Source organism: Equus przewalskii, chromosome 14, assembly GCF_037783145.1.
Source record: "Equus przewalskii isolate Varuska chromosome 14, EquPr2, whole genome shotgun sequence".
Classification (NCBI taxonomy): Eukaryota; Metazoa; Chordata; class Mammalia; order Perissodactyla; family Equidae; genus Equus; species Equus przewalskii.
The window spans coordinates 37,189,206-37,214,206 of NC_091844.1; the positions used below are offsets into that span (position 1 = coordinate 37,189,206).

At 33.1% G+C, this 25,001-nt stretch overlaps 1 protein-coding gene across 12 annotated transcripts in view; it reads left to right on the forward strand.

The window, feature by feature from the left end:
- Window positions 1-25,001, forward strand: part of VPS54 (VPS54 subunit of GARP complex) — a 107,462-nt gene that overhangs the window by 35,136 nt on the left and 47,325 nt on the right. For all 12 annotated transcript variants that reach the window (XR_011526041.1, XR_011526038.1, XR_011526039.1 and 9 more), the window contains 6 exons: window positions 3,759-3,837; window positions 6,291-6,325; window positions 8,610-8,741; window positions 12,082-12,467; window positions 22,003-22,129; window positions 23,366-23,473. Coding sequence is in view for 7 of the 12 variants with exons in the window: in XM_070572520.1 (XP_070428621.1) it covers window positions 3,759-3,837; window positions 6,291-6,325; window positions 8,610-8,741; window positions 12,082-12,467; window positions 22,003-22,129; window positions 23,366-23,473 (867 nt within the window). In the remaining 5 variants the exon portion in view is untranslated. The remainder of the gene's footprint in view (window positions 1-3,758; window positions 3,838-6,290; window positions 6,326-8,609; window positions 8,742-12,081; window positions 12,468-22,002; window positions 22,130-23,365; window positions 23,474-25,001) is intronic.

The following is a 25,001-nucleotide window of genomic DNA, read 5'->3' on the forward strand; positions in this document are numbered from 1 at the left end:
ACATCAATAGGGCACCTATTTATAATAGAGGATTACAACTGAAAGAACTGCGTGTTTCAGACTTAGTTGAAGAGGTCTCTAAAGACAGCAAGGGAGACAAAAACAAGGACACCAGAGGAGATTTTAGGCTCTCATACCTACCACTACAGCAGACAGTAAATACAGCCTAATTCCTAGCCAGATAAACAAAACCTCACACCCAAAGGTCTGTTTTCCTCAGTTCCTTTTATCTAGTACATCACATCTGGCTTTCAACAAAAAATTACAATATATACTAATGACAAAAAACATAGTTTAAAGAGACAGACACAGATATAGTAGCAAAGCTGGAATTATCAGACTGGGAATTTAAAACAACTATGATTAATATGCTCAGGATTCTAAAGGAAAATGTGGACAACATGTAAGAATAGATGGGTAGTGTAAGCAGAGAGATGGAAACTCTAAGAATCAAAAGGAAATGCTAGAAATCAAAAACACTGTAACAGAAATGGAGAATGCTTTTTTATGGATTCATCAATAGACTTGAAATGGTGGAGAAAAGAATCAGTGAGCTTAAGGAGATGTTGATATAAACTTACCAGAATGTGTGGGTTGAAGTGATAGCATTGAATGCATATATTAGGAAAGAAGAAGCATATAAAATTAATAATCTAAGCTTCCACCATAGGAAACCGGAAAAAGAACAAATTCTAAAGTAAGCAGAAGAAAAGAAATAATGAAAATTAGAGCAGAACTCTGTGAAATTGAAAGCAGGAAATCAGTAGAGAAAATCATCAAAACCAAAAGCTGATTCTTTGACGAGATTGTTAAAATTGGTAAACCTCCAGCCAGGTTAATTAAGAAAAAAAGAGAGACGACATAAATTACTAATGTCAGAAATGAAAGGGGGTACATCACTAATTCCATGGACGTTAAAAGGATAATAAAAGAACATGATGAAGAATTCTCTACCCACAGATTTGATAGCTTAAATGAAATGGACCAATTCCTTGAAAGACACAATCTACCAAAACTTACACATGAGAAGTAGATACTCTGAATAGGCCTATACTTATTAAAGAAATTGAATCAATAGTAACTTCTCAAAGCAAAAAGCACCAGGGCCAGATGGGTTCACTGGTGTACCAACCATTTAAGGAAGAAATTATACCAATTGTTTATAATCTATTCCAGAAAGTAGAAGCAGAGGGGATGCTTTCTAATTTACTCTATGAGACCAGCATTAACCTAATAGTAAAATTAGACAAAGACATTACAAAAAAGGAAAACTACAGACCAATATCTCATGAACATGGATGCAAAAAATCCTTAACAAAATATTAGAAAATCAAACCCAACAATGTTTAAAAAGAATTATACACCATGACTAAGTGGAATTAATTCCAGATAGGCAAGACTGATTCAGTATTCAAAAAGCAATTAGTGTAATCCATCACATTAACAGCTGAAGAAGAAAAATCTTATGTTCATATAAATAGATACAGAAAAACCTTTGACAGAATTCAGTACCCGTTCATGATAAAAACTCTCAGCAAACTAGGAGTACAGGGGAACTTCCTCAACTTGATAAAGAACATCTACAAAAATCCTACAGCTAATGGTGAGAAACTAAATGCTCTCCCACTAAGATCAGGAATAAGGTAGACAAGAAAAGAAAATAAAAGGTAGACAGATTGGGAAGGAAGAAATAAAACTTTTTATTCTCAGATGACATCATCGTCTGTGGAAAATCGCAAAGAATCAAAAAAGAAACTGGTAGAACTAATAAGCATTTATAGCAAGGTTATAGGATACAAGGTTAATATTACACAAGTTAATTGCTTTCTTATATACCAGCGACATACAATTGGAATTTGAAATTAAATACATAACACCATTTACATTAGCACCAAAGAAAATGAAATAGGTATAAATCTAACAAAATATGTACAAGATTTATATGAGGAGAACCCAAAACTCTGATGAAAGAAATCAGTAAAATAAATGGACAGAGATTCTGCGTATGTGGATAGGAAGACTCAATATCGTCAACATGTTTGTTCTTTCCAACTCGATCTATAGATTCAATGCAATCCCTATTAAAATCTGAGCAGTTTATTTCATAGGTATCGAGAAACTGATCCCAAAGTTTATATGGAAAGAAAAAAGAGAATAGCTAACACATTATTGAAGGAGAAGAACAAAGTCAGAGAACTGACACTACCTAACTTCAAGACTTAATGTAAAGCTATAGTAATACAGGCAGTGTGGTATTGGTGAAAGAATAGACATAGAGATCAAAGAAGCAGAATAGAGAGCTCAGAGAGGAACCCATACAAATATAGCCAACTGATTTTTGACAGAGGTGCAAAGGCAATTCAATAGAGAAAGGAGAGTCTTTTGAATAAATAGTCCTGGAACAACTAGACATCCACTTGCAAAAAAGAAAAATAATCTAGACACAGACTGCCTACATCTTTCACAGAAATTAGTGCAAAATGGATCATAGACTTAAATGTAAAATGCAAAACTGTAAAACTTATAGAAGTAACAGAAGAAAATTTGTGACCTTGAGTTTGGTGATGACTTTTTAGATACAACATCAAATGAAATCCATGAAGGAAAATACTGACATGTTGGACTTTGTTAAAATTAAAAACTTCTGCTCTGTGAAAGACACTGTTAAGAGAATAAAGACAAACCAGAGACTGGGAGAAAATATTTGAAAAACACATAAATGATAAAGGACTGGTATCCAAAATATACAAAGGACTCTTAAAACTCAACAGTAAGAAAACAAACAACCCAATTAAAAAATGTCCAAAGAACTTGGAAAGACATTTCTCCGAAGAAGATGACCAATAAGCACGTGAAAAGATGGTCTACATCACCAAAGGTTTTAAATGGTAAATTTTATGTTACGTACATTTTGCCACAAATACAAAAAAGGGGCAAAAGATTTGAACAGGCATTTCACCAAAGAAGACATACAGGTGGCAAATAAGCATATGAAAAGGTGCTGAATGTCACATATCATTGGGAAATTGCAAATTTAAACAGCAATGAGATGCTACTATATGTCTATTAGAATGGCAAAAATCCAAAACACTGACAACACCAAATGTTGCGAAGGATGTGGACTAATGGAAACTCTCATTTACTGTGGTTAGGAATGCCAAATAGTGCAGCCACTTTGGAAGACAGTCCTGTAGTTTCTGATAGAACTGCAATCAGAACTCTGAACACCACTAATGCATTGCTTTTTCCTTACCACTCTCCACTTTCTTATGTGTCGTATTTATGGTGTCTCTGAAAGGATAACAGTGTTGTTAGTGGTCATCTAATCTGAAATCAGAGTGGAATTTCTTTTATTTTTTGATTCAGAGAGAAAGTGTCAACTAGTATCTATCTTTCTATCTTAGGTATATGTTTTCAAATTGTCTTCTTTTTTTAAAAGAAATTATTCTCTTAAGTGATTTCTGTTATGCAAGTAAGAATTTTTCATTTGCTTTCCCACTTCATTACAAATTTATGGAAATTTTACTGTAATTATATAAAATTGGGTGAATATAGGTATATAGTATTTATACATCTCATTAGTATTTGGTTTATTAAGCATACTTGTTATTTGTTTTTAAGTTCAAGAGGCTAGTGATTTTATTTAAAAATTGTCGAACTAATTTGGTATATTCTGATACTCTTGTGAAACATTTTGATGCTTTGAGTACTCATATTGCCACATAGCATTGATCACATTATTTATATCTTTTTATTAGAGAGAGAAGATTCATGAGAGATGCAAGAATATTTGTCCTCCTAAAGATATCTTTGACAGGACTCTCTTACATACTCATGGTATGAATATGTACTATTTGTAGCATAGCATAAGTATTAATGATTAAAGTCTTAATTTGGGGACCTTGTTGGCTGTCATACCTATAATTTTCATTTCTAGTGAAATTTTTATAGTCTGTGATCATAATCTTTTCTAAAAGCTTTTAAGAGAAAAATCATGGGTCTGATGGTGGTGTTATCCTTCAATCAACAAATACTTATTTAATATCTTGGTGCTTGGTACTTTTCTTGTTGCTTAAAAATGGATGAATAGGAAATAGTCCCTGTCCTCAAGAAGCTGATGGTCTCCTGAGTTAGGTTAAATAAATAAACCAACAATGCAGCACTGTATATCAAGCAGTAAGTCAGTTTGGTAAGATGGTATAGAGTTCCTAACTTAGCCTTAGAAGACTTCCCAGCGTTGATGGTGATTGCTTGTGTTCTAAATGAGCTATCGAGAATGATTTTTGTGGGAAAACACATTCCAGGAAAAGGAAACAGTTTATGCAAAGCCAGAGAGTCAAGAGAGAAATTAGCATGTTCAAGGACCTGCAAGAGTTCAGTATGTTGGCTCCACTGGGAGCAAGAAATAAAGCTGAAGAAATAGGCAGGAGTCAGATCACAAAGAGCCTATGTGCCGTGCTAAGGAATTTTTCTTTTCTAAAAGCAGTATACAGCTACAAAATATTTTTAACTAGACATGATCAGATTTATGATTATGCATTTCACTGTGAAAACAGTTATGGATAATAAGTTTATGGATGATGATAAAACTGGAGACAAGGAGGCAGTTGGAAGCTGTTGCAGTAATACAAGTGAGAAATCACATGGCCCCAACAGCCGTTACAATGAAGATGGAGAGGAAATTAGGCCTTTGAGAGAGATCTCAGAGATCAAGGCACAGATTTTGGTGGTCAGTCAGTTGTTGGTAATAGAGCAAGATAATAGAGCAAAAATGACTCCCAAATTTCTTGCTTGGGCAGCTGGTTGGGTGAGAGAGGCCATATAGGAGGAGGAATTTTGGAGGAGATGGAGGCTGGTTTAATTGCAGCTTTGCAGAGAAGGAGATGTCTGGTATGCAACCCAGAGCTCAGAAAAGAAATCTGGGCTGGAGATGTAGGTATGGTAGGCATTCTCATAAATTATATATGCTAGACAATATCATGGTTGTTTTATCCAAGGGCATGGATGGGATCACCAAGGGAGGAGGTAAATAATGAGAAGGAAACGATGGTAGAACACGCTAGGAAAACGTCACATTTAAGGAGCAGGTAGAAAATGAGGAGTGAAGGAGACTAAAAAGAACTAATCCGAGAGAGAGGAGAGTCAACCAAAAGAGAGTTCCACCTTAGAAATGAAAAGTGAGCGTTTCAAAGAAGTGAGAATGGTTTGTCTACAGTGTCACAATACTTCAGGGATAGATCAGTTTGCACACTGAGAAGTCTCTGTGGGTTTGGCAATTTAGCAGATCTTAGGGAGAACTTTTAGACTGGAGTGGTGATTACAGAAACCTCAATACTATATATTAAGGAGTGACAATAAGAGAAAGAAATGGAGACTACCAGTATGGATGTGACTTGAAGATCTGAGCTATAGATATTGACTAGAAAGAAAAGAGTGAAAGAATGTTTTTACATGGCCAAGACTAGATGAAGCAAGAGAAATATTTGCATAACCCTGAGAGTGAGTGCTTTCTTAAATTTTGCATCCAAGGTCCTCCCTTGCTTCAACCTAGTCTGGGCCCTGGGGATTTTATCTTTTTCTTTTTTTTTTTTTTTAGTGGGAGAGAACTGAACATGCTTGTATGCAAAGAGGCAAGAGTTATTAGAAGGGAAGAGGTTGAAGATAGGGAGAGAGGCAGGGTAATTGATGAAGCGAGCTCACAGAAGAGGCAGGAGAGGATGGAGTCCAAGTGCAGAAAGGTTAGTTTTGGAAAGGATGGTAACTTGTCTGAGATCTGATTGGCGAGATGAAGGTAAAGTAGATTCATTTGCAGGTAAGTTTGTAGATGATACAAACTAAGATGTCTAAGAAAATAATTAATATGATATTAAAAAAATCTTTGATTATAAGAAATTCTGGATGGGATGGTGGGTATTTTCAACAATGAAAACAGTATTCATATTTTAGAATTTAGTTCATTTTTAAAAACTGCATAGCATGCCAAACTTGATCTCACCAAAACTTAATAACATCAAGCTTTCTGTATCCATTTAAAAACGACTTGAAATGTATTTAGTTGTTTTATTGCTACTATACAGTTGATTAAAATTATTTGAAACGTTGATCTTGGTCAGTACTTTACCTACTGCTAGGCATACAGGAGGTGCTTGATTGATACTTGTTGAAGTAAGAAACTTAAATGGTTATTTGTTGTGACCTAGTATAGTATTGAATCTGTCAAAATATAGTTTATGGAAGTAAAATGAAAACAAGCTTAAAAATTATATTTTCCCTTTTCCTTTTGTTCATAGATAAATCCAGGACAGATCTGGAGCAAGTACCTAAGGTAACGAAGCTTAAAAAATGAGAATACTGCTGTTTAATATTTGGTCTTTAATTTTGCCTTGTAAGAAGCTTTCATTTAGCAGTTTTTTGACACTTTGACCACTTTACCTCTTTTGGGACTTTGTTGCATTATTTCTTTTCTCTCTCTTTTGCCTCAGCAAGCTCTTCTTCATCACCAAAATCTACAAATATGTTTGTCTCTCCATTCTAAAAAGGAATTTTGTTAGTCTTACTCACCCTTCAAATTATTGAGATATTTTCTTTGAAATGAACATTTTTTTATTTCAATTTGAAATGAATTTGAAAAATTTTCAATGAAAAATTTTGTAGAGATGTGTAATAGATGAAGTTTCTATTTATTTTTCTTCTTTTCCTACGGAGTCTGTTACATTCCTGAGATTCTCAAAGAGGTCTGTGATAATTGCTCTTTAGGGTGAGAAGAGAAAGAAAATTGAAAGACAGAAACAAAAAGGAGAGGGCAGTCATTTTTAAAGTTCTTTGATTCCTACAAAATTCAAACTCCATCATTTAAGGCCCTTAATTATTCATTTCCATTATAGTCACACTCTTAACTTTTGCCTACTAATCTTTAAACATTCTTTACTTCAGCCAAAGTTTTTTGCTGGCTCTGTGCTTTACTTGCACTGTTCATTTAGCCTGGAAGACTTTTCCCTCATCTCCCTATATCTAATTCTCTACAATGTTTTGCTTAAATGGCAACTTTACATGAAGATATTTACCCCCAACTGAAGATAATTGGCCCCTTCGCCGAATTTTCATAGCATTTTATCTAGATCCCTGCCTTCAGTTTTAAGGCATTTGCCGCTCTCCCCTTAGAAGATATTTATGTATGTATTTTATCCCCTTGGACTAAAGGTCCTTAGATTAGGACCTGTGTAATAATTTATTTTTGTTTCCCCCTCAGTGCCTTGCATAACAGGTAGACAATCAGTACATATTTATTGAATTAATCAATACTTTATATTAAAGCTGGCATTAGAAAATGTAATCATGTCCCTAGTTAGATTTCCCCTATCACATTCAACCTAATTTTTAGATATAGGTAAAATGAATCAGTAAATATAGTAAAATATAGCATAGAAATTAAGTAATTGTTTAAACCATGTTTCAGGCCTTATGCTAGGTGGTGGGGATACAAAGATTAATAAGCTATAAATCCAATCTTACAGGAACATATGGTATCCAGAGAGAGATATACATATTAAATAAATAATTTTTGTGAAGTATGAGATAAATAGTATACATGGTATCCTTGTGTTCAGAGATGGGGTGATTAATCTCTGTGTCATACACAGAGACATGTTTGTCCTTTTGATTGGGTTGTATTCTGTAGGAAGATAGCCAAGAAAGGGCATTCTAGGCCAAAAGTGTGTGTAAAGATACTTAAGCATACAAGGGTATGAAAGACAGTTGAGTATTGTTAGAATGTAACTTGTAAATAGTGGGAGTGACAAGATACAAAGAGGTAGGTGAGTCCAAAACAATGAAGGGCTTTTGATGCCATTTTAAAGAGTTTGGTGTTTGGGTTATACTAATCCCTTGAGAGGTTTAAACAGAGAAGTTAATTCACTTATACTTGCATTTTAAAGGTGTATCTGACAGCAGTATAGGGGATAGATTGGGAAAGGACATCAGTAAGTAGCTTTTACTGTAATCTAGAGATAATGAAGAACTGCACTGATGAAATGCTGTGCAGATAGAGGAGACGATATTTAGGAAATATAATGATTAGGACTTAGTGCCCAGATGGATGTGATATGTAAGGGAAAAAGAGGAGGCTCTTAATAAAATTGAATTTGCTTTGGTTTTGAAATTTTGTGTATGTCTAATGTAAAGAACTAATTTTGAAATAATTTTGAGCAGGAGAAAATAGAAATATAAGTATAGAGAAATTGATATTGGCACTTTTAAAAAACCAGTATCAGTGGGAAATAATATGGAAATTTTAGGATAAGTATGATAAGTATGCCCAGTGGGACTGCATTAGTGAGTTTGATCAAATAGTAATGGAATGATCATCTCCACTGGTAAAAACAAAAAACCGTTTTTCTATCTTTCATGAACATTTTTAGCTCAATGAAACATTATTTATACATTTTGCTTACACAGATTTTTGTGTAAATAACTCAATCTGTTATCACTTGCTTTTGCTGTTTATGCTTGAGATCCAAGTTAATTATTGTGTAGTGGTCTTATGATGTTAGAAGGGATGATGAATGTAAAGAAAATGTTATCTAATTGAGGGAAATGCATTTTTTTAATAGATTTTTCTGAAACCAGATTTTGCCTTGGACGATTCCTTAACTTTTAATTCAGTTTTGCCATGGTCTCATTTTAATACTGCTGGTGGAAAAGGAAGTCGTGATGCAGCTTCCTCAAAGTTGCTACAAGAAAAGGTAATTTCTTTTTTACTTTTTCCATGTAGAAAACTGTATTCTGGTTAAGTTGTACTATTTCATGGCTTCAGATTTAGTTATTTAGTAAGCACTACTACTTTTAATTTCATTTTTATTGTTACTGATAATTATAAGCCTTCAAATCTTAACTGATAAAGTAATACCATTTTGATTCAGTGGGATATAAGCTGTGTTGGTGAAAAAGGAAAAGCTTGTTGTTTGAGTGCTTCTTATCTGAAAAAGCAGGTGATGGAAATTTCAGTTGAAAGGATATATTAGATAACAATTAATTGTTTTACATTTATCCTAAACAATGTATTGGCTAATTTTATATTCTTTATGATTTAAAGCACAGAAAATCAACTTTTCCTGAGGTACTATCTTTCCTCATTTACACATAATAAGGATGATTATTTTGAAGCAAAACTATTATAGTTAAAAAATACAATATTCCTATTGTATTTTTAGCTTTGCAAAGCCCAGTCTTTTGCATATTATTAGTCATCAGTTTTTAAAAATTTTACAGTGTTCTATAATTCAGAAGTCAGCATCTTGAAAGTTATTTAAAATGTCGAACTTTAGGCAGATCTTAACACATATCAAGAATCCTTTTTTTTAAACTTGAATAGGAAGTAAAGACCTTTGATCTCTGTTCTTTTCTCAGCACTTGGTTTAGAGCTTTTCTAACACTGACTGTTGTTCTTAAACTGAGAAGAAAGCGTTTTGCTTCAGTCTGGTGACATCTCTTGGCAGTCTGAAAGCTTGTCTTTGACTATTCAGTAAATTAGGTTCAGTCCTTCTCAGTAACTCAAGAAAGGACTAGCTTGGGGAGGAGAGGAGAAGAAATGTGAGGAAAGAACCATGAGTATTCCTTTTCTCATAGTTGAAAATGAAAATGAACTCACTTTCTCCTTTGGCAACATTTTCACCTGTAAAGGTTTTCCTTGAGTAAGAACAGATTCATAAATCTGATGAAAATGATGGGTTTATGGACACAGGCTCACTCCGAGACTGCTTTTTCACATTCCAAGTATATGCCCTGGTGGAATAATACCTTAAAAGAAAAAACAACAAAAGCCAATAAAAATCTCATCAATCTATACAGATGCTTTTAGGAATGCTTTAAAAATTGTTCCCTTTATAGAATTTTAATAGGAAATGAATTATGAAAATATGCCTTTGAAAAGAATAGATCAATGGAATATTGATAAATTGCAGAAATCTTTGAAATTCAAATAAAGCAATTTTCTCACGCTGAAGGTTTAAAGTGACTAAAGTAATTTTTTGGTAAGTTGCAGAATAGGGTTTGTTATATTTATAAACAGCTGTTTTATCTTCTTAGCTTTAAAGACAGGGGATGCTACAACTAGGATTAGGGAAATTTGTATCTTAATGTAGTGCTACCCAAAGTGCTGGTCTGCCATAAAATAAGGAGTTTGCACTAGAATGTAAACATTGCTCTTCTTTCATTAAGAAACTGTTCCTACGAAAAACAATGCCGTGGGCTTAGTAATATAGTTGATTTACTTTCCAGCAAATTCCTTATTTTATCATGAACCTGTTAAACAGTTCACAGACTGGCAGCAGCATATAAACCACATTCTGAGTAGCACTGTCCTAAAGGATTTGCCCGTTCTCCATTTGCTATTCTGAAAATTTAGTCCACGTTAGCTTGCAACAAACCCAGGTACCTTTGTCCCTATATTGCTTTTTAGGTAAACAAATGAACAGCCATATTGAAGATGAAAAGAACAACAACAAAAGGGTATAAACTCAAGAGATTTGAACTATGGAAGAATTTTTTGTTTGTAACCTATTATACATTATAATAGATTATTAGAGGAGACATCGAAAAAATGTGTGATACTGCGTGGTTTTAAGGAAACAGGCGTGGTGACCAAATAATCTCTTCTAATGTTAGAACTCCTAAGTGTTAAAAGTCCATTAACCCTTTAATACTATAAATTCTTCTGAGATGTTCAGAGATAATGCTTAAAGTTTGAGCTATAGGTTGGAGAATCTAAAAGTAAAAAAGTGAGAGAGAAATGGAAAGATAACGTAGCCAAAAAAGTCATGTGCAGTTAGAAAGGAAGAAAAGACAACTCAAGTTTTAGAACTTCATATTTGAAATTAGAAAGTGTTTTTGATATATGTTACTTAGGAGTGAATTTTGGTAGTGTTACAAATAAAATATTTATGAACTAATTGTTTAAGGCATTTCTCAACCTTTTAAGAGGAAAATGCATTGGAAATAAACTAAGTTTTACAAATGGATAAAAGAATAATTTTTGAAATGTAAAATAAGCAGACTTGAAAAAAAATCCAAAGGAATTCTGATACATACTTTCTATAATTTGTGATTGGACCACCAATCTGTCTTTCATGGATTCGTTAGCATTTTAAGGTGGCATGGTATAGTGGAAAGAGCTTCAGTTTTTGAATTAGACAGACCTGGGTTCAAATTTTAGTTTTGCTATTTACTAACTACATGACTTTATTCAAGTTATTTCATGTCTCTGAGCCTCAGTTTCCTCATCTGTAAAATGAGAATACTAATAACACCTGTATTCTAACATTGTTAAAATTAGAAACTTGATGTATATAAAATACTAGTGCTTGGCCGGCCCAGTGGTGCAGTGGTTAAGTTCACACATTCCGATTCGGCAGCCTGGGGTTCACTAGTTTGGATGTCGGGTGTGAACATGGCACCATTTGTCAAGCCATGCTGTGGCAGGCATCCCACATATAAAGTAGAGGAAGATGGGCACAGATGTTAGCTCAGGGCCAGTCTTCCTCAGCAAAAAGAGGAGGATTGGCTGTAGATGTTAGCTCAGGGCTGATCTTCCTCAAAAATAAAATGAAATAAAATACCAGTGCCTGACATATAGAAGGAGGAGTTCAATAAATGGTAATTATAATCATCTTTTAGTCAGATAAGTGATAGGTGATGTTGATGATGGCAATGATGTGTGAGAGTTAAGGAGATCATTCTCTCTCAGATTTTAGTTTCTGAAACTAGATTATAATCTGAGATGACTGCGAGGTAATTCTTACTTTCTAGAATGTAGTTAGTGTTTGGAAGGCAGTAATGAGAGGAGCAGAAGAAGGTAAATCACCTTCTTCTATTCTTTTGTCTTAGATTTATTAATCTTTCAGCTGTACCTTTCATCTCCCTTCTATTTTGTTATGCCTAATATTAAGAATCCCATAACTGAACAGTTCACACAGTGGGATTTAAAATACATGTAGAAATCTTGTATCATTTTCAGAAAGTATTTGGATAGTCAAGGAAGGTATACTTAGAATACTCCATGATTTTTTCTTTTCCTTTCCTCCTAAGCTGAGCCATTATCTGGATATTGTGGAAGTAAACATTGCTCACCAGATCTCTCTACGTTCAGAAGCATTTTTTCATGCAATGACCTCTCAACATGAATTGCAGGACTACCTCAAGAAAACTTCCCAGGCTGTAAAAATGCTTCGAGACAAAATTGCACGGATTGATAAAGTAATGTGTGAAGGATCACTACACGTTTTAAGACTGGCTCTTACCAGAAATAATTGCGTTAAAGTGTACAATAAACTGAAATTAATGGCCACTGTACACCAAACTCAGCCTACAGTACAGGTGTTGTTATCTACTTCTGAATTTGTTGGAGCATTGGACTTAATAGCAACAACACAAGAGGTTCTACAGCAGGAACTTCAGGGCATTCACAGCTTCCGGTATGTAAGCCACTAGAAATGTTAGAAATTTTTAAAGGATAAATTTTAGGGTGTAACGTTAGCCAAAGAAGTGTGAATATATTTAAAGTTACATGGGTATTTTTTTATTTCAGATTGATCTGTTTAGTAATGTTATCATTCTGATATTTTAGTCTCAGCAAAACAAACAAAAACCATAAAGACCAATATTTATAGAAACATTTGGATGGAGAAGCAAAATTGTTTTCTAGTAGATGAAATCAATGAAAGGTCAGTCACAACTTTGAAAATGATAACATTTTGAAAATGTTGAAATAGTTTTGTGTCAAGATAGTAGGTCAAGGTAGAGGAAGAAATACCAGTTTATCTAAAATTAAATTCATTTTAAAAGCTCTTGAATAGGTTTTAAATTTAATAATTATTAAAATTCATTTCTGATTCGCATTGTCTGTTTTATCACATTGCAAAAACTTTCGCATCGTGATGGAAAAGACTAAATTTCTCCAAAGTTCTTATTTTGAAAATGCTTTAAGATCAGAGTTTGTTGTTTTATGTGAGATCATGTCAAAATGTTTAATTTACAGGTAGACCAATTGCAAGCCATCAAAATTTTATTCAGTCAAGCAGGTTTGCAGTATCCTTGTGGAAGTTCCTATCTACTGAGAAACCCATCCAAACTTCACATTACTAAGTGACTACAAAAGTTTTATGGAAGATGTGCTCTATAACTTAATAGATACTTAATGTATTCTGGAAAAAATATTCTGGAATAGTTAGCTTCAACATAAGTTTATTTTAATTGAATTATAAATTCTTACTGACTAAGGATACGTAATTGGAATATTCATTTAGAAAGCATTTTTTTAAAGTTAGCCTAAGTTTAATTACATAAATGATTGATTGATTGATTCATTCAAGAAATGGTTATTGATCACCCATCACATGTCAGACACCAGGCAGAATACTGGGAATATAGCTGTGAACAAACAGAGATGCTCTCTGCTTTCACTGTTTCTACAATTCATTTGGTGGGAGGAGGGAGGCAGAAATTACTGGGTAGTTGTGATACGGTGCAATACAGTACAATGATGAATGTGCAAATTGCTATGGAGCTCTAACCTTAGGGGAGGAACCTAATGCAGACTTGGATGTTTACAGGAAAAATTTGAGTCACAAACCTCTTTGAGAATCTATTGAAAGCTTAGACCTTCTTTCCATAAAAATATACCTGTATATAAAATTTTGCGATCAATTTTGGATGGTTCATAGTCCTTTGAAGCCTGTTTTGGATTTCCTAGCTTGGAACTCAGCGTGACTAGATGACTTTTTGTTTCCTTTTCACCTCTGAAATTTTAAATATATCTCTTTTTTGAATGTGTATGTGTAATATATTTTTTAAATAAATAATGTTAATTTTGTCACTACTTTAGAAAACTGGACTTCTGTAATGACAGATGTTATGTTTTTCACTTGTGTCTACTATATAATATCATGAATGTTGATGAATATTGGGAGCCAATTCTGGAGGGTAGAAGGCTTTATCCTCCAATAGGACAGTGCTGAGAAATAGAATCAAAGGTTGAATGCTTGCCTGCTAAACACAAAATCCAAATCTGTTGTAATTTTTACCCCAAAGGTCCTGCAGTTTATTTTAATTTTCCTTGACTCATAAGTTTATGCCTAGTAATATTTATGATAAGTATAGTTATCCAAAGCTATCTGGAAAACATTTAAGAACAGAGTTGGATATTTATTCCCAGTAGGTTATGATTTATTGGAAGAAGAACGAAAATTTTATAATCTTATATTTATCTTGAGCCCAAAGAAGAGTTTACCCATATTTGCAACTCATTCTTTTTGTTTGTATCTTAACTCAGAGGACAAAATATTCTGCATAAAAAAGTGTATGATTTTTTAAAAAACTTCCAAATATTCTGATTGTCTACATTTTGCTCAAATATCTTTCTACTGTTATTTTTTTAGAACATACACATGTGTAAAGAGTATTTATTCTTCATATAAAACATTTCTGTAAAGTTTTCTATCAATTATCAGTTCCAGTGTGGTAATAACTGTATAGAAGTTTGGTATCAGAACTTGTGTTCAGTTTCTAACTTCTGATAACGTCTTCTTATGCAAATAATTTTCAAAGAAAAAAATACTCTAAAAGAAAATGTTTTATTTTTAATTGAATTCATAATAGTTTACATCATTGTGAAATTTCAGTTGTACATATTTCTTGTCTGTCACCACACAAGTGCTCCCCTTCACCTCCTGTGCCCATCCTATCCCCTCTTCCCCCTGGTAACCACTGAACTGAAGAAAATGTTTTTCTAATCAAGGAAGAGTACTGACTCATGGTTGAAATAATTTAAGGCTGGCATATTGTAACCTAGTTTTTTTTTCAATTACTGTCAAATTCTGTCTGATGATTTACTTTATCATTCCTTTTGCTATAAAGTTGTTAAATATCAGTGTCATTTTCTTTTATAGCTTCACAGATTTTTTTTTTAACTTTTAGTGAGGAAGATTTGCCCTGAGCTAACATCTGTTGCCAATCCTCCTCTTTTTTTGCTTGAGGAAGATTTGCCCTGAGCTAACATCTGTTGCCAATCCTCCTCTTTTTTTGCTTGAGGAAGATTAGCCCTGAGCTAATATCTGTGCCAGTTTTCCTCTATTTTGTATGTGGGATGCTTCCATAGCATGGCTGACAAGTGGAGCAGGTCTGCGAACCTCCAAACCGTGGCAACCAAAGCAGAGTGTGTGGAACTTTAACCACTTGGCCACTGGCCAGCCCCCCGATTTTTCTGTGTACCATTAACCTAATATTATATATTTGCCAGTCAGTGTAAAAATGTAAAAAATGCTTATGATGTTTTCTTTTTTCTCATTCTTTATTTTTTAATCTTGATATTTTCTGTAGAAACGTTTTTTGTGACTTCCAAACTCCCAGAACATTTTATTTATGCTCTCCAATGAAATTTTATGACATTCTACCGTGTTTTATTGTCATTTGTATTGTTTTCTTCAAAAATCTTTCTATTGGGCTCTAAGTCTTGGGCAAGAGCTATGTCATACATATTTAATACATTTTTATGGAATCTGAATTATCCAGGATGTTACCAAATGTATCTTGATTCTATGTACCATTCTGTTATTCTTTTTCTTTCCTTTCTTTTTCTTTCCATAATCATTGTCCCTAAGTAATCATTTGTAGTTTACATATGACTGTAGTTCTTAATCCTGTCTGCATATTAGAATTCTCAGAAGAGCTTTTAAAAAGTATACCACACTTCATCCAAACCAGTTAAGTTAGACTTCCTAGAGGGTAAGGGCTGCACATTTGTATTTCTTTAAAGCTTTCTCTGAGACTCTCTCATGCACCAGAATTGAAAAGCCTGGTTTCTAATTACCACAGGGTATTCTACTTTTTCAGAATTTGGAATTAAAGTGGTAACTTCTCACCACATAATTTCATTCTTTTTAAAACAAAATTTTCAACTGAAACATCTTACTGTCTCTATTCACAGAGGGTTCTATTAATGTGTTAGGGGTACAATGTATCTGATATCAGTGTAAAAATCCAGTTTGAGCTCCTCTTCTGAACGTGGAGAGTGATTTACACAGTGGGAAATTTTGGCTCATTGCATAATTCATAATTATTAAAGTTGATCTTTTGTACATTTGTTGATTTTTGTAATTAAAAAATTTTAAATTATTATTTTTTTCTTAAAGATTGGCACCTGAGCTAACAACTGTTGCCAATCGTCTTTTTTTTTTTTGCTTTTTCTGCCCAAATCCTCCCAGTACATAGTTGTATATTTTAGTTGTGGGTCCTTCTAGTTGTGGCATATGGGACACCGCCTCAACATGGCCTGAGTGGTGCCATGTCCGCGCCGAGGATCCGAACTGTTGAAACCCTGGGCCGCTGAAGCAGAATGTGCGAACTTAACCACTTGGCCACAAGGCCGGCCCCTTTAAATTATTTTATTGCCTAAATTGTGCAAAATTGGGCCATTTGAATTATTAGTACATAAATATTTTTGACCATTACTCATGAAATGAAATTTTGCTGTCTATTAGCAATAAAACAATGTATGGTAATCTGTGTAACAATCTATATCATTTGTGATCTATACTAATTTAAAAGTGTTCTTGATAGGTTAATGACATTCAAATGCTTGTTAAGCAGAGTAATACAGAAGTTTCATTATGGGCTTATGAATATATTTGAACCTTGATAAAAACTTACAGGTTCTGATATGAAAAGCTTCAGTTACCTTGAAATTCAGGGATGTAATGTAGTTATTTACTCTTTCTTATTGTAAGGGTTTATGTAGAAACTCTTTCGGTTTTCACCTTTAACTTTTTTTCTTACCATTTACTACCACCATTACACTACTACTACCACCCCTATAAAAACTAAGAATATTTTTTGAATACTTTGGTACTTGGTACTAGAAACTGATTGTGCTAAGTATATTGCATGTATTATTTGACCCCCCCCTCAAAAAACACCTCAATGAGATAGATTATCTTATCCCCATTTTGATAGATAAGGAAACTGAGACATAGAAAGTCTTAGATGACTTGCTCCAAAATATACAGTAAGTTATAAAACAGTAGAGTTGAGATTCAATGCAGGTCTCATCTGACCCGAGAGCTATGTATGCTTTTTAGTATGTTTGAGGATTTATAGGACACCAAGTATATAACTCTGAACATCACTGCTGACTTTATAGTGTGATAGATGTTATACTGTGGGGCAACTGAGTTATAGGTTTGCTGAGCTAATACCTACTATAGTAGTTGATTTTAGGATAAAAATTAATGAAACCAACTTTTTATCTAGGCATAAGCCTTTTTTTTTCTTTTGGGAAAGAAAAGGTGGAAAACATTCAGACTTAATTATAGGTTCCTGCTTATTGTGGTTTCATTGATCAACCACCTTAGGATTCCATTTATGGGATTTTTATTATAGAAAGTATCAAAAGGTATTTAACATATTCTTTGATCCTGATATAACGTCCTATAATTTAGTTCTTCAAAACATTATAGTAAGAAAACATCCACATTGTATGCTCTGTGATGAAGCCAAAGAACAGGCTTTCTGCTATTTGATGAAACTAGTATTAGAGTTTATTGATATGTTAGTTTTTCTTATAAAAGCAGCACAAAGCTCATTGTAGTGAACAGAGAGCTTAATAGAAGATCTAAATTAATGTATGAATTGAGGCATATCAAAGTAGAAAGTATTGGAATTGTTCCAATTTGTTTAGCTGGATATATGGACGCACGTATTTTTTTCACAGTCATATTTTAGTTATTCGTCATTTCTGTAGTTTTCTTTCAATACTCTCAATTACTGTGTGTGATTATTAGAATACATACTTTTAAAATGAACTGTTAGCAGATTTGTCTATTAAATATTTTTGATAAGGTTAATAATAATGAGCAGGCCATTATTATTGCATCTATTGTCAAAGTAGTCAAGAATATAAAAAAAAAATTAGAACAAGGAGGAATAGGTGAATCTTGTAGAACATTTTAATTCTGAAAGTTTTGTTTAAGGGTTTAGACAAATCTTTGTATATAATCATATACCTGTGATTACATAATAAATACTATTTACTGTTAGTATTGAGATTTGTATTTACTCTCCTTTATTATATTTATCAGACTTTAAAATAAGTATAAGAATACATAAAAATGAAGCTACTCAATTATGTAAGACAATATCTGAGGTCAAATAGAACCTCACATTTGAGTTATTATGCTGAAATGGCAGAGAGTTTTATTACTTTGATGCCCAAACATCAGTAGATACAGTCATATGGACTTCTCACCATGATTCTTTGTTGAAGACTCTTCATACCTGAAGGTAACACATACTTGAGTGTAAACCTGTCATCTGCATTAAAAAGGAATCTGTGATCTCATAAATATTGAGAACCAAGCAATGTTAAAGTTATTTGTAGATTTATATCTTACCCTTTTGCTGCTTTTTAAAAAACTTACTGAAAACTCAAACATATACAAAAAAAGAGGAGATTATATGAAAAGAGTTGTATGAAGTTGGATAAATTGTATATCACCTGTAAGTTATCAGCTCATGGCCAGCTTTGTTTTCTCTATATCCCTCCCCTTACTCCTGGATTATTTTGAAACAAATCCAAAATATCATTTCATTTCATCCATAAATATTTCATTATGTTTCTTTTAAAGATAAGAATTTTTAAAAATATAACTAATATTATTTATATTTTCAAATAGGCAGTCAGTGTTCAAATTTTTCTTCAAATTTTGTCTCAAAATTCTTTTTTACAGTGTTTGTTGAAATCAGGATCCAAATAATATCTATTTGGAATTCTTATATTTTTAGAGAAAAATATTTTTATAAACTCATGGATTTATATGTATTTGAATTACTTAAGTTCTTTGCTCTTTTTATTTTTGTCAATATTCAAATTGTCCTATCTTTTTTAGGAACCTCTTCAAGTTCATTCTTGAGTCTTGACATTTCATGTGTAGTCATTGATACTTTTCTTACTTTGTGTTATGACAAGATATATTATACATTTTCTGCCACAGATTTGTAGTCTGCCATTTCTCTAAGGAGCCCTAGTTTCGTTTAGTAGGAAATGGTATTTAGAAATTACAATCTGGATACCAGAGACGTTCCTTGCTATTGGATTGGTCATTATCTCTAGACCTTTGTAGTGGATGGAACTAGAAAATAATTTTCTTTTTAAAGAAAACATATGAGTTTATTGATAGTTCCAGTTTAAATTCAGGACTATAGAGTTTTTACTTCTTCAATCTTACATATGTATCTCCTTTCAAACAGGCTGAAAACTGTGGTTTCTAATGACATCAACATAATTACTCATTTGTGATATCCCAAAATATATAGAATGCTCTCAGAACTAACAATATTATTACTACAAATATGCAGGATTTCTTTCTCTTCTTTTCCCTAAGGATATGTCCCCTGTGGGGTGAATGTGTAAATTACTATGTTTTAAAGTCACTTGAAATAATTCCTCTTTGTGTAGATTTGCCACTAATGTGATACACAGTTAATTTGTTTTATTTGCTTTTGGTAGTTAAGGATTGATTTTTTTTAAATGTAATGTTGTTTTATAACTATGTTAAGTAGTTACATAATTCCAAAGTCAAATCCAAGAAACAAAGGATATTTAGAGAAATTTAACTTTAATTCTGGTCCCCTTCCTCCCTACATATCCCTTTAAGTCACCATTTTAAAAAGGTTTAGTTTATGTTTATCCTTCCATCCATCCATCTCTCTGTCTGTCCCTCATCTTAGGTAAGTATTAGCATACTGAGCATACTTTACTCCACTTTGCAGTTTTCACTTTGTGGTACACCCTGGAGATTACTTTACAGTATGCATTCTCAGTGGCGGATATCACCTCAATGGGACAAAAATTGGTTCTTGAAGAGTGAATAAAATCTTGGATATTACAATGGTTTGTGGCCCTCTAAAGGGTCACGGTACGTAAAGAGATATATAGTATATCTGTGATATTAAAATTTTATGGGAGGGTGATTAGGAATGAAAATGTCTAAAAAGACTTCTTAGGGGGACAATAATGAAAAAAAGGTTGAGAAACTGCTCTGTAGCACTATATATAGTACATGAATTGGTATTCTTTAATTCTTTTAAAAGTGAATAATGTCTGTTATGATATATTCAACTAGCCCCCTTATTGGTCAACATTTGGATTGTTTCCATTCCTTTGCAGTTACCAACAGTGCTGCAATGAATGTATATTCTTTTGTATTTTTACTAGTGTATCGTTAAGATGGCTTCTGAGTAGTGAGATTCCTAGGTCAAAAGCTAATTGCCTATGTAATTTTGCTAGAGACTGCCAGATTCCTCTTATGGCAATGTTTTAGTCTGTACTAGTGGGTATGTTCTAAATTAGTTTATTGTAAGATGTTGGTGCCATTTTTGAAAACCTTATTAGTCTTCTAATTAGTTGTAAGAAATATATTTTTCATATTGTAAAATGCAAATTTATATGTTATTTCACTTATCAGATTTTTTTTCAAAATTATCCCTACACTACTTACTATCTGTTGTTTATAAAAGAACAACAATGGATCTGTCTAAAAGGTCACATGGTTTAAACTAATTTTTTTAAATGTGCTATATTTGATCTTAGTGAAGACAGTTGCCAACATTAAGAGTTTGCTTTTCAAGTAAATGTAGTATATATATTTTTAAATGTTTGGTTTTTATTTAATTATAAATATTTAAATTTGAGATAAAATTTAAATATAAATGTTTTTAAATTGCCCCCAAAGATAGAGCTTTTTAAAATTTTTTATCCTGGGATATAAACAGATTTTCCACTGGCCTATTTCACTTAATTTTGATATACTTTGGACCAACTAGATTACCTAGGTTTTTTCAGCCCATTGTTTTTTTGTCTTTTTGTGTGTGAGGAAGATTGACCCTGAGCTAACATCTGTTGCCAATCTTCCTCTTTTAGCTTGAGGAAGACTGTTGCTGAGCTAACATCTGTGACAGTCTTCCTCTATGTTATGTGGGACGCCTCCACAGCATGGCTTGATGAGCGGCACTAGGTCTGCACCTGGTATCTGAACCTGTGAACCCAGGGCCGCAAAGCAGAGTGTGTGAACTTAACCTCTATGCTACTGGGCTGGCCCCTCAACCCATTGTTTTTATGAAGCTATTAGATTGTGTGGCAAAAATCCCTTTGTATATAAAGGTACTCATCCTCAGTGCTCTGCAGAGCATGGACTACATGAGACCATTCTTGTCATTTGGAGGGTGAATGGTTTTTCTGGGGAAGAGGTTTCAAATCCTTTTAGTAGTACTTGCCCTTGCCATACCCATGGTGGTCCAGATTAGAGCCATTCTCACTTTAACCCTACCTAGGATCTGCAAATATTAGAGGTGGATTAAAAAGAAACATTTTATGAGAAAAAGTTCCATGGATAGTTCGTAGCTCAGTACTTTTATATTTTCAGTCTAGTGTTCTAATGATTTTCAGTTTAATGGCCTGAGGGATATGCACAATAACTCAAACTGATCATGACAGAGATTGAATTAAGTCAGTATGTCCCTATAGTCCTTCAGATATTTGTATGCACCCAGAACAGGGCCTGGCATAGTAAACGCTTGTATTTATTGAATAAATGAATGGGTAGGGAGCTACTGGCATTGATATTCGGTAAATGGTTAATGAGAAAAGAGTTTAGAATATCTGAATATTTTGTCTGTGAAAAGCAGACAAAAAAACAGTGCTGAAATTTCTAGAACCAAGTTTCCTACAACACATTTAACTATTTGGAGGTTAAACATATAAAGAAAAAATAGAATTTGGGAGATACTGTGACACTATCACTGTTACTTTTGTTAAGTTAAAGGACTCCATTTTACTAAAACATCACATTATTGCACAAGTACTGTCAGCTAGAAAAGTTTTGCCTGCTAGTTCCCTTGGTTGTGGAGTGAATTTGAGTTTTTAATGAATATATCTAACATTTTCTTCTTCCTTTGTAGGCATTTGGGATCACAGCTTTGTGAATTAGAAAAGCTGATAGATAAAATGATGATTGCAGAATTTTCCACATATTCTCACAGTGACTTAAATAGACCACTGGAAGATGACTGTCAAATTTTAGAAGAGGTATGTGTTTTGAACTGTGAAATGAAATGATATCATTGCTTAGTGTTAATTCCTAACAGCCTTAGTTTAGAACACCTTCTTCTCGGATTATAGTGAGCAAAATTATCTTAAATTTCAAGGTCTTTCAGACCCATGAAGTCCTTCACTAACTGTATGACTTTAACAAGCACCATAATTGTTCATTATCCTGTGAAATTAGAGAATGAAATAATTTTATAGCTTAATTAGAAGTTGGAGTTAAAATGAGATCTCTATATAGCTTACAAACCAAGTTCAAAATATAAATATAGGATGAATTAATGTATATCCATGTGTATGCATGTACTGGAGTATGGCTTTTATAAAAAGTGATCATTATTATGTGGCAGCTTATAGTCATTCACATTCACTGAGTACTCATAAACATGTTTTATGCATATACATATACAAATACTTCATATCCAGGCTTCACTTATCTGGTAACCTATCAAAGCTGATTTCTGCCAGGAACTAGTAAAGAATCCAAAAAGCCCGGATAGCAGCCTAAGTAGTTAAAGGTATTTTTATACATGTTAGTTAATTCCCCACAGATAGTCCAGGTCATCATTCCAGTCTTCTAGACCACTAATTAAAAAACCCAGGGCTGAGGGGCCAGCCCGTGGTTGAGTGGTTAAGTTTGTGCGCTCTGCTGCGGCGGTCCAGGGTTTTGCCAGTTCGAATCCTGGGCGCGGACATTGCACTGCTCGTCAGGCCATGCTGAGGCGGCATCCCACATGCCACAACTGGAAGGACCCATAGCTAAGAATACACGCTAGGTACTGGGGGACTTGGGGGAGAAAAAGGAAAAAAATAAAAAATAAAAAAATGAATGAATTAAAAATTAAAATAAATAAATAAATAAATAAAAAACCCAGGGCTTGTGGAATATTTATTAGTCATCAGTGTTTGAGAAGTATACCTTCTAGCTGCTTGTTGAAACTAGGCCAAAATATACTCATACTGTTTTACCTCCAAACCAGCTTCATTTGATCCACTGTAGTGGAATAGGATATACCCGTTTTAGAACCCTGACTCCAAAACTCTGATGACAAGGTTGCTGTGGAAGGGGTTTATTTAGGCTTCTAGAAAATACCATATGCAAGATAGAGATCTGAGGATCAAACAATAAAACCTTTGATGTTGAATATTTCTACCTCTAATTAGATTATTTTATATATTTAAAGTGTGAAGTTACATATTCTTCTTTTATTTTAATAGGAAAGACTAGTATCTCTTGTATTTGGACTTTTAAAACAAAGAAAACTTAATTTTTTAGAAATCTATAGTGAAGAAATGATTCTTACAGCAAAGAATATCATTAAACAGGTAATTATACGTCTTTTATTTGATATATTTTGGTGTAGAATCTTTTGTGAAGTTTATTTTTATGTAATCCTAGTACTACATGTAGTATAATAGTAATATTTTCTCATTTATTTAAAAATTGAAAATATAGACAAATAGCAGAAAGAAAAGCAGCCTTGCCATCCAAAAGATTATCACTTGAAGAATATTTCTAAGTGTAAATTGTTTACTGATGTTTTTCGTCATTGCTATCATACTGTATATATGATTTTGAATTGTACATATATTTAAGTTAGAATCATAACATAAGCATTTTCTCATATAAGCCTTCAGAAAAATCATTGTTAATGGTTGTATAAATTTCCTTCAATATTATGTTAGTTAAACCTACTTAACCTTTCCTCTATGTTGAGTATTTAGGTTGTTTTCATTTTGGTACTGTAAAGAACACTCTGACACACATCTTTGGTGTAAAGTTTTGTTTGTTTGGTTTTTCATATTTAAGACAGTTTCCTTAGCTGATTCCTAGAAGTGGAATTATTGGTGAGAAAATGAAAAGTATTTTTAAATTGTTTGATACGTAGAGTTGAATTGCGTTCTAAAAAGATTTTATCAAAATATTCTCTCATCAGCAGTAGGTAAATGTTCATTTCCTTTTACTGTGACCTCTAAGAAATTATAGCGGTAAACTAAATCCATGTGTTTTTCCCTGATCTTTGTTTTGGATTTTTTCACTCAGATAAATCTCACTCATTGAACTTTGGTTTTTCTATATATAAAAAAAAACTATTTTACGTGTATTTATGAGGCTTAACTGATCATCGTCAATAGGTTGAATGTACACTTCTGAGTTTTTAATGTTTAAATAAAACAGATTACAATCACTTCATCTTTTACCTGTTTCAAATACTGACTAAAACACTGTATTTTAAAATGGTTACAACCACTTTCAGAAATTGTTGGCAATATCTACTAGCACTAAATATACACATATGTTATGACTAAGCAGTTCTATTCCTGGATATTTACCCACCAGAAATGCATACATAAGCTCACCAAAGACAGCACAAGAATTTCATGGCAGTGCTATTTGTTGTAAAAATTGGAAAAACCCAAATTCTATCATCAGCAGAAAAGATAAATGGATTGTAGTATCTTATACAATTGAATACTATACAGCAATGAGAATGAATAAATTACACGGAACAACATAGGTGAATATCATATACACAATGTGGAGCCAAAGAAACCAGACACAAAGGAGTATTCACTATGATTCCACTTATGTAAAATTCAAACACAGGCGAAATTAATCTATGGTATTAGAAATCAGAATAGTAGTGTCTTTTGGGGGGAAGTAGTGACTAGGAGAGGAGCATGAGAAGGGCTTACTGGCAATGTTGAATTTTGTATTTGAGTCCTGGTTACATAGGTATACTCCATTTGTAAAACATTATTGAGCTATAAACATAATTTGTATAATTTTGTATATATAATATTGTTAAACAAGTTTTTAAACTACTATGTTTTAATTCCCAGACTTCTCTTG